This window comes from Diceros bicornis, chromosome 10 (genome assembly GCF_020826845.1).
Source record: "Diceros bicornis minor isolate mBicDic1 chromosome 10, mDicBic1.mat.cur, whole genome shotgun sequence".
In the NCBI taxonomy this organism is placed as follows: domain Eukaryota; kingdom Metazoa; phylum Chordata; class Mammalia; order Perissodactyla; family Rhinocerotidae; genus Diceros; species Diceros bicornis.
The window spans coordinates 12569529-12583073 of NC_080749.1; the positions used below are offsets into that span (position 1 = coordinate 12569529).

At 37.2% G+C, this 13545-nt stretch overlaps 1 protein-coding gene across 5 annotated transcripts in view; it reads right to left on the reverse strand.

Annotated features, from left to right (window-relative positions):
• The window catches only part of EPB41L5 (erythrocyte membrane protein band 4.1 like 5), a 122684-nt gene that overhangs the window by 20328 nt on the left and 88811 nt on the right, over positions 1–13545 (reverse strand). For 4 of the 5 annotated variants that reach the window (XM_058548812.1, XM_058548808.1, XM_058548807.1 and 1 more), the window contains exons 19-20: positions 7055–7183; positions 3912–3976 (exon numbers count right to left, since the gene is read on the reverse strand). In XM_058548812.1, coding sequence (XP_058404795.1) covers positions 3912–3976; positions 7055–7183 — 194 coding nt within the window. The remainder of the gene's footprint in view (positions 1–3911; positions 3977–7054; positions 7184–13545) is intronic. The other variant, XM_058548811.1, reaches the window with a different exon arrangement.

A 13545-nucleotide genomic window follows, 5' to 3' on the forward strand; every position in this document is an offset into this window, starting at 1 on the left:
AGCATTCACTCATATGCCTTCGTGAAACCCTCCCCCATCTATCACATAACAGTTTTCATATCCAAGTCAGACTCATTCAGAAATGGATCAAAATGGTGGACTACTTTGCTTCCCTCCTAAATCTCACTGAAAGGACAGAAAAGAAAGACAAATACACAAAAAAGATAGAATAATAGACGATTGATTTTTAAAAGCCGTTATTAAACACATGAATGGGAAAGCTCAGTGGAACAGAAATTACACAGAGTACCTGAGATATGGGAGAACAATCGGGAAACTGTAAGGAGAAGCCACCATTTAAGGACACAGGCTGGAGAGCTCTGCTGCAGAAAGTAGAGGCAACCTCTAGAGCACTCCAGATATTACAACAGGACTAGCCAGGTGAGAGGATGCCGGAGAGTCTGTTACCTGTAGGCCTGGCAGTAATGACACGGGTGTCTAACCCCAGATAAGAGTAACAAGAATACGAGCAGTCTTACAGATGGCTTCAACACCAGGGAGGAAAGGGGAAAAATCTACAGCCAAAAGACTATCATCCACCAAGATAACACACCCAGCAAGAAATCCCAGTCCTCTGCAACATCACTGAAAAGTGCACAAGCAACAGGAGCAGTTCCTGTCCAATCCCACGAGACTGAGGTAAAAACAAGAAAAATCCCAGATTGGAAAAGTCAGACATGACTGGTGAACCGGAAGCTACTACTGTTGCATCCACAACACTGAAGCAAATAGAGGCAAAGAGGTGACAAAGAAGAAGGAACAGTTATGAGAAAGAGAAGTGATCAAGATGCTTCAACTAACAGATACCGGATATTCAAAACGATAATGGCTTATGATGCTCCAGAACTGAAAAAAGACACAGGTCTTCAGATTGAAAGACTACCTTGAATACACACAAGAATAATAAATAAACCTATTCTTAGACATACAGTAATAAAAATATAGAACCTCAAGAATAAGCAGTAAAACCTAAAAGTTACCAGAGGAAAAAAATAACTTCGTGTTTCAGAAAGAAGAAACAGCTCAGAGAAAAGGAGTCAATATAATCAACAGTGAGCATTAAAAGGAGTGAAATGTGTTTTACAATGAATTCTCTCAAATGTTCAAGAAAACATTAGTCCCGTGTAGTTTATGCTGCTGTAGAACACAGAAAGCAGCTGAGGAAAAGCTTCTGCATCCATTCTGCTCAGCACGTGTCATGACCCAGCAATGCCACTCCCAGGAATTCCACACCCTAAAAACTCCTCACAACATGTGTGTACAAGGAGGGACATATACAATGTTAATTCAGAACAAACATTTGTCCATTAATAAAAGAATTAATAAATTGTGGTTCACTCATGTAATGGCAGTTAAAATGAAGGAACCATGGATAATTTTTAAAATTCAGATATGTCAAAACAAAAACCACTGACCTGGATTCTTTCTTTCTTTCTTTTTCTTTTTCTCTCTCTCTGTCTCTCTCTCTCCATCTGTCTCTCTCTCTCTCTATTTACTTATTTATTTATTTTCGTGAGAAGACCAGCCCTGAGCTAACATCCATGCCAATCCTCCTCTTTTTGCCGAGGAAGACTGGCCTTGAGCTAACATCTGTGCCCATCTTCCTCCACTTTACGTGGGATGCCGCCACAGCATGGCCTGACAAGCGGTGCAGCGGTGCGTGCCCGGGGTTCCGAACCCAGGCCGCCAGCAGCGGAGTGCGCGCACTTAACTGCTACGCCACGGGGCCGGCCCCTGAACTGGATACTTTAAATGGGTGAATTGTATGGTACTTGAATTATATCTTAATAAAGCTGTTACTAAAAAAATTAATTATCTGAATAAACATTTCTCTAAAAAAGAAAAGATGTTCAACATCATTAGTCCTTTAGGACTAATCATCATTAGGTAAACGAAAATCAAAACCAGAATGAGACACCACTTCCTACTCACTAGGATGGGTATAATTTCAAAAATGGAGAAGAATAAGCATTGGTAAGGATATGGAGAAATTGGAACCCTCATACATTGCTGCTGGGAATGGAAAATGTAGCTGTTTTGGAAAAGTTTGGCAGTTCCTCAAAAAGTTACACAGAGACTTACTGCATGACCCAGCAATACCCGTCCTGGGTATATATTAAAGAGAAGTGAAAGCATGCCTACAAAAATTCTTGTATGTGAATGTTCATAGCAGCTTTATTCATAATAGCCAAAAAGTGGAAACAACACAAATGTCCATCAATTGATAAATGGACAAACGAAAGATGGTATGTCTGTACAATGGAATATTATTCAGCCATAAAGAGGGGTGAAGTACCAATACATGCTACAATATGGATGAACCTTAAAAACATTACATTAAATGAAAGAAGCCAGACATAAAAAGCCACATATTGAATAATTCCATTTACATGAACTGTCCAGAGTAGGCAAATCCAATAGAGACAGAAAGCAGAATAGTGCTTGCCAGGTACTGGGGAGAAAAGGAGGAATGGGGACAGACTGGCAAATGGGTCTCGTGTTTCTTTTAGGGGTGATGACAATATTATGGAATTAGATAGTGGTAAGGTTGCAAAACTTTGTCAATGTACTAAAAAGCATTGAATTGTATACTTTTAAAGGGTAAATTTTATGGTATGTAAATTACAACTCAGTAAAAAAAGATAAAAGAAAAATGGTCTAAATCTACTATAGCAAAATGTGAAGATGTGACAAAGCTTGATATTTGGTACACAGATACGCATTATGTAATTGCCATAGTTTTTGCTATGCCTAAAATATTTCATTTTTAAAAAGAGGGTACAATAATAAAAATAAAGTGTGGTATGACATGGGGAAAAAACAGATTAACAGAAAAGAAAAAGGGCCAGAAACAGACCCAAGTTTTATAATAATTTAGCATATTTTAACAGATGCACTTCAAATTCTGGGGGGGAAACAGATTACTCAAAATATCAATGGCCTTTAGAAAAATAAATCTGGAAGTATGCTGGCTTATATTCTAGGCTCTTTCCAGCTTCAAGAGTTCAACGAAACTGGGCAGTCCTATCCCCACTATCTTCCTCTTGGCAAAAAAAATTTTTGATGAGGTTATTCGAAAAGGCTCAAATAATAACATCAGAATTTAAAATATAGTGGGCCAATTTATTTATTGGAATTAATTAAAAGGTTAAGTTGTAATTCCAGTTTTAGCCTGATCACCAATTAGTATGTTTGTTGAGTATTAACTGTAAAGTCTGATATACAAAGCATGCTATACGCTTAACTGCTATGTTGATTACAGTATCTGGAACTGAATATGATCAATCAGAAAACTCTTCACTAAATTTTGAATAATAGGAAAAGAAACAGCATTCACTGATTCAACAATGTTTAGCACCAACTAAGCACAGAACATTGGATACACAGTGATGAACAAAGTAAACTGGCATAGTGCAGAGAATAAAAGTCTAACAAGACAAATAAATGGCATAATACTCATTAAAGAAAAGAGAGGCAGAAGAGACTTGGAAAGGATAGCAAAGAAATTTGCTTGAATAATGTGAAAGCCCACAGTAAGAAAGTTTATAAGAACAAGGCCACTGTGATGACAGGATGGCACTACAGTTAACTATCATACCTAAGAGAAAGAATATACATTCCTCACCAAGTATCTTGTAAGATTAAAAATATCTTTAAAGGTTGTTTTTCCTCTGTAGTTTGAATCAGTTGAAAAAGTATGAGAATGTCAAGAGACTGATTAGGAGCATCTTCAAATAATCTAAAACTAGGTGCTAAGCAGCAATGTAATGGACAGCAGAGTGAATTCAAGCTATCTTTCAAACATATATCCTGAAACCATGTGGGGATAGACTGGGGAAGAGGAAAAAAGACTCCAAAAAAAGTTAAGAGGAAAAGAACATCAATTTAATTCAGTCTACCCAGAACTGTACCTGTTCGTGGCAGCATCCTGAACTTTGGCATTTTTATGACTTAATAAGCTACCTTCTCTTGTAACCTAAGAAAATGAAATCATAAAAAAACATTAAATCTTTGTTGAGAATACTAAAGTAACATGAAATTAACATTCTTTCCAGTAAAAATAGAAATAGTTTGCTTCAGTTCCAAAAAGAGGTAAACATACCTCATCTAGGAAATATCAGTACTGTACCTAGCACAATCCTATCCCATACCCAAATTAATAATCCAGGCTTTCACTTGCATATATCACTATACAAATTCACATGCTTTACTAGACAGCTCTCAATTATTTTAGACACCATGTTGTGTTAGTCAATATAAACAGAATTCCAGAAGATTCAATGTCAGAATTTTTCAAATTTGCACGATAAAAAGAAGATATTAAGTTGTATATTTGGCCTTTTATTTTTCCCTGAAACGAATATTTTAGGAGTGAATTCTAAAAAATTTTTCTGAAGAGGTCAGTTAGTTTCTTCTTCAACTTCACTGAGGTATCATTTACATACAGTAAAATGCACACATTTTTAATGTACAGTTCAATGAATTTTGAAAAATATATACAGGTGCATAACCAACACTATAATCAACATATGTAACATTTCCACTACTCCCAAAATGTTCCCTCAAGGCTGCCAATGCAATCCCATCAAAAATCCTTACACATGGCAAACAATGATCTGTACTTTCTATAGTTTCATATAAATGGAATCACAATACCTATCTTTTGTGTCTACCTCTTTAGAGTAGCGTGATGTTTTTGAGATTCACCCATGGTGTTGCATGTATCAGTAATTCATTTCTTTTTATGTGCTGAGTAGCATTCCTCTGTATGGATATGCCACAGTTTGTTTATCTGTTTACCTGTTGATGGACATGGGTTGTTTCTAGTTTTTAGCTATTACAAATAAAGCTGCTAAGAACATTCGTGTACTAATATCCGTGTGAAGCTACGTTTTCATTTCTCTTGGGTAAGTAACTAAGTGGAGCTCCTAGGTCATATGGTAAGTGTATCTTTAATACATTGCCAAACTCTTTTCTAAAGTGCTTTTAACATTTTATATTCTTACCAGCAATGTGCATTGCAGGAGCTCCATCACTGCCAACATAGTCAGTTTTTAATTTTAGCTACTTCAGTGAATGTCTTTCATGATGTTAGCTGTAGTTTTTTTTCAGAGATCCTCTTTATCAGCCTGAAGAAGTTCCATTCTATTCCTAGTCTGCTGTGAGCTTTTATCATGAACGGGTGTTGAATTCTGTGAAATGCCTTTTCCATACAAATTGAGACAATTTTATTTTTTTGTGAGAAGGACCAGCCCTGAGCTAACATCCAATGCCAATCCTCCTCTTTTTGCTCAGGAAGATTGGCCCTGGGCTAACATCCATGCCCATCTTCCTCTACTTTACATGGGACGCCGCCACAGCATGGCTTAACAAGCAGTGCATCCACATGCCCGGGATCCGAACTGGCGAACCTCAGGCCGCCACAGTGGAGCGCGCGCGCACTTAACCGCTTGTGCCACCAGGCCGGCCCCCAACAATTTTATTTTTTAATATGGGGAACTATACTGGCTTTTGAATGATAAACCAACGTTTTTCCTGAGATAAACCCTACTTGGCCATGACATACTATCCTTTTTATAAATTGTTGAGTATGATTTGCTTATACTTTGTTAAGGATTTTTGAGTATATATTCAAGAGGGGCGTTAGTCTATAGTTTCTTTTCTTGTAATATTTTTTTCTGGTTTGGGTATTGGGGTAATACTAGTCTCATAAAATGAGTTGGGAAGTGCTGCCTCCTCTTTTATTTTCTGAGAGAGTTCATGTAGAATTGTTATGATTTCTTCCTTAAATGTTCAGTAGATTTCAACAATGAAGGCCTGGTCCTGGATTTTTCTTCATGGGAAGGTTTTTAAGTATAAAAGAAAATCTCTTTAATCTAGGGTTATTAAAGTCAAAAAAGATCCCAAAGTATAACTGAAACGTACGGTAACGACAACTATTACTACCACTGCTATGACAACGTGGTTTCAACACCGGGGCTCAACACTCATTAAACGCTCATTGTGTGCCAGGCACTCTTGTGAGCCAGGCATTCTTCCACGTCCTTGACAGTTATTACCTTATTTCCTCCTTGTAACCCACCTTAAGGTAGGTACTGCCATTGCCCTTTTTAAAACATAATTAAACTAAGGGTCAGAGAGATTAACTAACTTGCCAAGTCAAAAAGCTAGTACGCGGTAGATTAGAAATGGGATTCAAACTCAAGTTGTCTGATTCCAGAGCTTGTATTGCCATATTTTCTTTTTATTTATATATGTAAATACTATGTTTTATGTTTATATTGAGGGGAAAGCGTAGATAAAAAGCATAAACGATATTCCTCAAGTCCTCTCAGTTCTCGTCAAGGCTTGTGCCTGGGGACAGGAGGGTAAGTGCATCTTCTCAACAGCAGGGTATTTTGAAGCCCTAAACTGACAACATGACTTGGTGAGACAGGCTTCTGTCCTGGTTTTAGTTTGGAGGACAAGTTTGAAAGTTAGGGAGAGCCAAGGAAAAACTGATTTTGAGACCATGGATGCCATAAACTTCATGAGGGCTGGTTCCTACCCACTGCATCATTTACCATGTCACAGCGAACTCTTTCCCCTTGTAACTATCACTCTTGGTGCTAATAACATCGTAATTTTGCCAAATCGGGGGCAGACGGGTGGTGGGGAGTAGCAGACTGACAAAGACAGACCTAAAATCATTGACTTAACATTGACAGGAAACTAAAAATCACTAGATTTTTCTGGCTATAATGGTGGCAATGATTAGCGACTCACTTCTATAGGAATTTGATTTTTTTTCTTAAACTTCTTATACCCTAGAGTGTCTTTAATTTTACTTTTTATCCCATGACTGCTCCCTCTTAATCTAGTTTGTATCTAGAGCTGGGAAGGCATTTTGCATATTCAACATGCTTCTTGGTACTACTACTCTCTATCTCTAATCACTAGCTAGGTCACTCTTGTTTAACACTCACGTATTTTACTTGTTCTTCAGGGTCTCTCCGACTCTAAGTCTCACGCTCTTTTTACTTGACCAGGACTATCTCTATTAAAGGCAGCTTACCTTATGCACTGCTTCTACTTGAGCCTTCAAAATGTTACTCTTCAAGTCAGGAGGAACTCTCCTGGCATTCAATCCTGGGCTCTCAATGGCATTATTAAGATATTTCTCAGTCAACTTCACCACTTCCTCCTAGATATTAAAAATATACTGTAAGCAACTCTGATAGGCCATAGTTATATGGAAATAGAAAAGGGACTGATAAAAGTTCATAATCAGACAACCAGGAAATCATGTGTCTTAAGCAGTCATATCCTATTTCAGGAATAGTCAATTCCTACATGTAGTCTCAAACTAAGGCTCAATAATCACAAAGATGAAATGCAAATCGGCAGGGACCTCTAGAAATCATCTAGCCCAATATCCTGTCTTTAAGCAACTGAATATCCACATATATCATCTGGGACAAATGGCTGAATTAAACCACATATGGAGAATGTTTGCCATTTGCTGTAATTAATTTCAACTGGAGTTTAGGTTAGGCCCTAAACAGACTAATCCCTGCAATTCTGGAGCTGTCACCAGGTAGACGATTGCGTTTGGGATTATGTTATATAGCCAAAAACAGGTCACCCTCAGGGACAGACTTAGGAAAAGGATAAAATTAAGGACCAAGTCCAGTCAATGAAGATCATAATTAAAACAATATAAATTAGGGGCCGGCCCCGTGGCTTAGCGGTTAAGTGCGCGCGCTCCGCTACTGGCAGCCCGGGTTCGGATCCCGGGCGCGCACCAAGGCACTGCTTCTCCGGCCATGCTGAGGCCACGTCCCACATACAGCAACTAGAAGGATGTGCAACTATGACATACAACTATCTACTGGGGCTTTGGGGGGAAAAAAAAACAATATAAATTAAATATGAAAAGAATTAAACGCAAGAAAATTAAGAAATAATTTTACATTATCTGCACTACAAGTGATATTTTACTTAAAATGAATGACAATCAATAATAACAACAACAAATATCATTAGTACTACTATGGTTGCTATTTAACACTAGCCTAAATAACAAACCCATTCTAAATTTTTCTTAGTCTCAGATACAGCTTTTGTTCTGTAAAACAGGCTAGCTGCCAAGTATGGGATTATATACTAGACCACTCTTTCAGCTGTGAAAAGATTTAATTAACATACTTAATTAAAGTGTTTACTCTAATTTGGTGTTTCTTAATGCGGTCTCCACACTTCTGCCTCTGGGTGGGAACCCCAAAATATGAATGTTTAATAAGCTTCCCCACATCTGATCCATACAAAAGTCTGAAAATCACTCCTTTGGACTAGACTCTATTTATGCCTGTGACCTCCTAGTCTTCAGAATGGCTCCTATTAATTGAAAGAAGTCCCTATGTCCTTTTTCAGTCAGGGCTAGTTCATACCATATGATCCAGCAATCCTACTTCGGGGTATATATCCAAGGAAACAAAACTACTATCTCGAATAGATATCTGCACTCTCATCTTCACTGCAGCATATGCACAGCAGCCAAGATATGGAAACAACTTAACTATCCTCCGACCAATGAATGGATAAAGAAAGAATGGTGTGTATGTGCATATATATATATGGAATATTATTCAGCCTTTAAAAAGAAGGAAACCCTGCTATTTGCAACAACATGGATGAAGCTAGAGGGCATTATACTATAAGAAATAAGTCAGACAGACAATGACAAATACTGCATGGTATTACTTACATGTGGAATCTAAAAAAAAAATCCAACTCACAGAAACAGAGAGTAGAATGATGGTTGCAGAAGTTGGGGGGATGGGGAAACGGGGAGAGGTTGGTAAACTGGTACAAATTTTCAGTTATAAGATGAATAAGTTCTGAGGATCTAATGTACAGCATGGTGACTATAGTTAATTATACTGTTCTATACTCTTGTGATGAATAAATGAAAAGCAATAAGATATATTGGAATATATGAGGAAGCCATTTGGTTTAAAACTAATTTGGCCTGACCTTGTTTTTCCAGAAAGGCCTGACGTGGCCTGTCGTACATGCATTGTACATCTGCTTTAAACATTTACAATGTTCCGAAGCTGAGAATGATGCCCTTAAAGATAAGGATGTTTGTTGCCTTCCCTCCATATCAGCATTTCTTTATAGATAAGCATTTCTTCCCAGAAACTAAGGATTAATTACTGACCTTCTGTGCTCATTTTGTGACCACTGGCCTGCTATGCTAGTAAAGCATCTCGTGACTGTAGTAAAAGGGATATTCCTGTCATATGTGATGTATGTTCCTTGTTCCAAGATGGTATATAACTACTCTGCACACTCCGCTTCTTTGGAGAGCTTTCTCCCTTGGTGAAAGCATTCTCTCAGGCTACAGTCCTCAAAACTGGTTGATATAATAAACTCACCCCAATTTTGATTTATAGATTGATTATGGATTATTTGCGTCAACATTTCAAATTTGCTGAGAGTACATCTTAAGTGTTCTCACCAAAACCCAAAAGCAAACCAAACAAAAAGGTTACTACATGAGGTAATGGATGTGTTAATTAATTTGATGGTAGGAATCATTTCACAGTGTATACGTATATCAAATCATCATGTTGTACACTTTAAATATATTACAATTTTGTCAATTATATCTCAATAAGTCTGGAAAAAATTCACGGCTAGTTCAAATGCTTTGACATTTTCTCTTCAGAGACAATTACATTGCACACTTGAGACTACTTGTTAATCATTTATATTTTCACATTATAGGATTCTCAGAGCAATCTGCCTCTGACATAGGCAGATATTTCTTTTTTGGCCTATAGTAAAAACAAAAAGAAGAATTCAACACGCATATCACAGGTAAAAGTATAAATTTTTACCATATTTCTGGAAGGCAATTTTGTAAAAGTACCGAAGGCTTTAAAATTATGCCTGTACTTTGACCTAACACTTCCACTTCCCAGGAAAATAATCAAAGATGATCGCAGATATTTATTTATAAGACCGTTTGTCACAGCATTGATTATTACAGTGAAAATTAGCAACAATCTAAATGTCTAATGGGGACTGGGTAAACACAATGAAGACGCATGCAATTTAACTATTGTCTGTAACGTATCATTGAGATAAAGATGTTTATAATTGATTAGTTTTAAAAGCAGCGTCATTGTATTTTTTTAATAAAAAATATATCACATTTAAATGTTTGGAAGTATATATCTTTAAAATGTTAACTGTAGCTATCTGTAGCTAACTGTAGCTATGTAGTGGGATAATGGAAGATTTATAGTTTCCTGCTTTATTTAAATCTTATTTTCTACAATTATTATGTATGTGTACAAGAGAAAACAATTACTGAAATACAAGTTGAGTGTAATAGCTTTAAAATATTTTCACTTTATTTTATTATAGCACATAACTCCAGTGGCACCCAGTTTACTATGCTGCTGGTATGTCTGCTTTGGATGGCCAAAATGCGGCAAACAGAAGACCCAAAGAATTAAAAGGACACCCTGATTCCTAAACACCCCAAATTAGGCCTGATCTGAAATGATGGTCCGTGCTCAATCTCTATTGTAGAGCAGTCCTTGGGTATCAGTCAGCTTAGTTATGAGCTTATGTCAGGGGTTAACGCCAATCCAAAGTCTGCTTAGGTTCTCACCCAAAATGCCATCAGATCCAGACTTGAAACTACTCTTGAAACAGTCTTGGCTAGGAAATGTGAATATCTTTCAGTAGGGCATTTATACAGTCAAACCACTAATGTGAAGAATTAGTGACAACAGTAACCATTCCCCAACAAAAATGGTACTTTTTTACACAGAGAGGCTCTAATTCTGGAAGCTCCTTCTTTAAATGCCTCAGAAACACTGAAACTGTTGAACTAAAAAAAAAAAATTACACAAACTGCTTAACCAAAGTGAAGTTGTTTTTAGTTTTAACCTTAAAGACATGCAAGGAATTATTTTAAGGTTGGTTAAAGTTCATCCTTTTTTTTGAGTCATGGACCTTTTGGAGAGTTTAACAAAATTTGGATCCACCTTCCAGAAAAATGTATAAATGAATCAAATAAAAGAATATATATTCAATTTCATAGGGTTTAAGGCCCTCCTATGCCTATTCATGGGTAGATCCAGCATCTACAAGTTAAGAATCCTGCTTTAGAAGATTAAATACAATTTATCTTATATTTTTACTAAATTTACACAAAGTTTTTAACCATATTTTATAAACGGTTTCTTCCCCTTAAACTGTTTAATGTATCTAAATGAAGCCAGAAGAGTGCCTGACATCACGACAAAAGGGATATGAACTTTTAGACCTAGTCTACTACACATAAAAAATAGTAAGATACCAGCAGCGTAACAGTCTGGTTTCCAGAAACAAAGAATGACTTAAAAATTATTTTTAAAAAACCTGCACCAATGATATTAGTATAATATTAGTAACTATTCTTTAAGCCAAAAAAGTCAAGGCAATGAAAGTTAGCAGAATACACCACCCCAAAATATGCCACTTTGGCATAAGGATTATTTTGAGCTGAAAGCAATTGAGAAGAAGCAGATACAAGAAAAGTCTCTGTCCTCCTACTATTTCCCTAAGAACAGGACATAAATTTACAAAAGTGTCCCTCCCCCACTCTCTACCAGGCAGGATAAAGATTAATCCCTGGAGACAACTTCAGATCCTTATCAATAAAAAGCAAGGATTTAAAAAGCATAAAAAAAGCATAAAAAGCATAACAAATCTTACTCTAGTTTACCATGCTTTTCCTTGTAACCTCCCCACAACTGGCCTCCCCCACACCTTTCTTCCTTTTGACTTTAGCTGAAGATAGCATCTAAGCTGGAATTCTAAGCCACCTCTGAGAGTTACTCATTTTTCCCTGGGTGTCTCCCTTGTATACGTGGGGTATACACATTAATAAACTTCTGTTTTTCTCTTGTTAATCTGTCTTTTGTTACAGGGGTCTCAGCCAAGAACTCAGAAGAGTAGAGGGAAAATTATTTTTCCTCCCCTACAGCAACTATTGCCAAATAGAAATACTTTTTACGAACGCAAAGGCAAATATTTCCTATTTACTAGTTACATGACATGCAACAGCTCACTGATCCCTGGAGAAGTGCGGCCTTTGCACAGCTAATGTCTCATGATTTTTCATTTCCCAAAGGGAAATTAGACCTATCATCATACCTTCTGTGTCCAAATTGGGGGTAGAGGGAATGAAAGTAACTACTTGCAGAACCAAACTAAAATGGAGTCACTTACATCAAGGACAAAACGGAAACAGCCAGGGCAGGGGCATAAAGGAAACTAAACCTAACCTTACAAGAATTTACAGCTCTTCTCAGAAATCAGCAGAGAATACCAGCCAATCCTCAAATGCCAAGTCTGTTCAAGCCATCTCTGGACTTCCTTGTTCCCCTGACTCAGTTACCCTGATCCAAATAAGAAAGCAGACCACTAGGTAACCAATCAGTTGAAAAAACCAAATAACTTTCATATTTATCCCATAAAAACTCCTTAGTCTGTGAGCAACTCATTGCTCCCATAGCCTTGAGGTTCCCAACTTGCAGGATGAAACCCTTGCAATAAACTCATCTTGTTACTTTGTTTTACTCAGTGTGCAGTCTGGTTTTTGACATTTTATTTGGTTATATCTTTTTAAGGTCTGGATAAAAGCAAATCAAAAGGGTAAAAATGACAAAGATTATTCCAAATCACATGTGGTGGCAACCTGCTGCTAGATTCAATTCCTAACAATCAAGAGAAGGAAGGGGTCAGCAAAGTATAACCTGCAGGTCAAATCTGGCCCACCACCTGTTTTTGTAAATAAAGTTTACTGGAACACAGCCCTGCTCATTCCTATATGGCTGCTTTTGTGCTATAACGCCAGAGCTGAGTAGTTTTGATAGAGATTGTATGGTTGGCAAGACTGAAATATTTACTATCTGACCCCTTACTGAAATAGTCTGCCAATTTCTGGTCAAGAGAACACAGTCATCATGCCCTACTTTTAATCCTTTACCCTAAAAAGGCTAGTTGCTACAGGCCATGCATGCCTTAACTGTGCCCCCATCCTCACTAATAAATGCATTTAGATTTGTCACTTTAAGTATTTTTTTAAATTTGATTGTTGGTCAAAGAACAAGAAAAAAATGATTCCTGAAATGAAATTTGGAGATAAAGAAAATCCTGGAATTGTCTCAGGTAATTAAGAGGAGGAGGGTAATTGAACAATCTATAGATCTTGACACAGCATAAGCCCTAACGAATTTTAAACACATAGGTCAAGCACAGAAACTGCATGAATAAGCTTCCAAAAGGAGGAGGCACCAAGAAAGAGGGAAGAATCCCGACAATGACAGAATCACGGCATCTCAAGGTTGGAATGAATGATGAACTCATCCAACCACCAAAATATTCCAAAAGGTGGTTAATTTAGTCTTAACCTTAAGAACTTCCCACGCTGGAAAACTTGCTGCTTTCTCGGGGCATCCTAACTGCTAGGAAATGCTTTCTTATACCAAGGTGAAATCT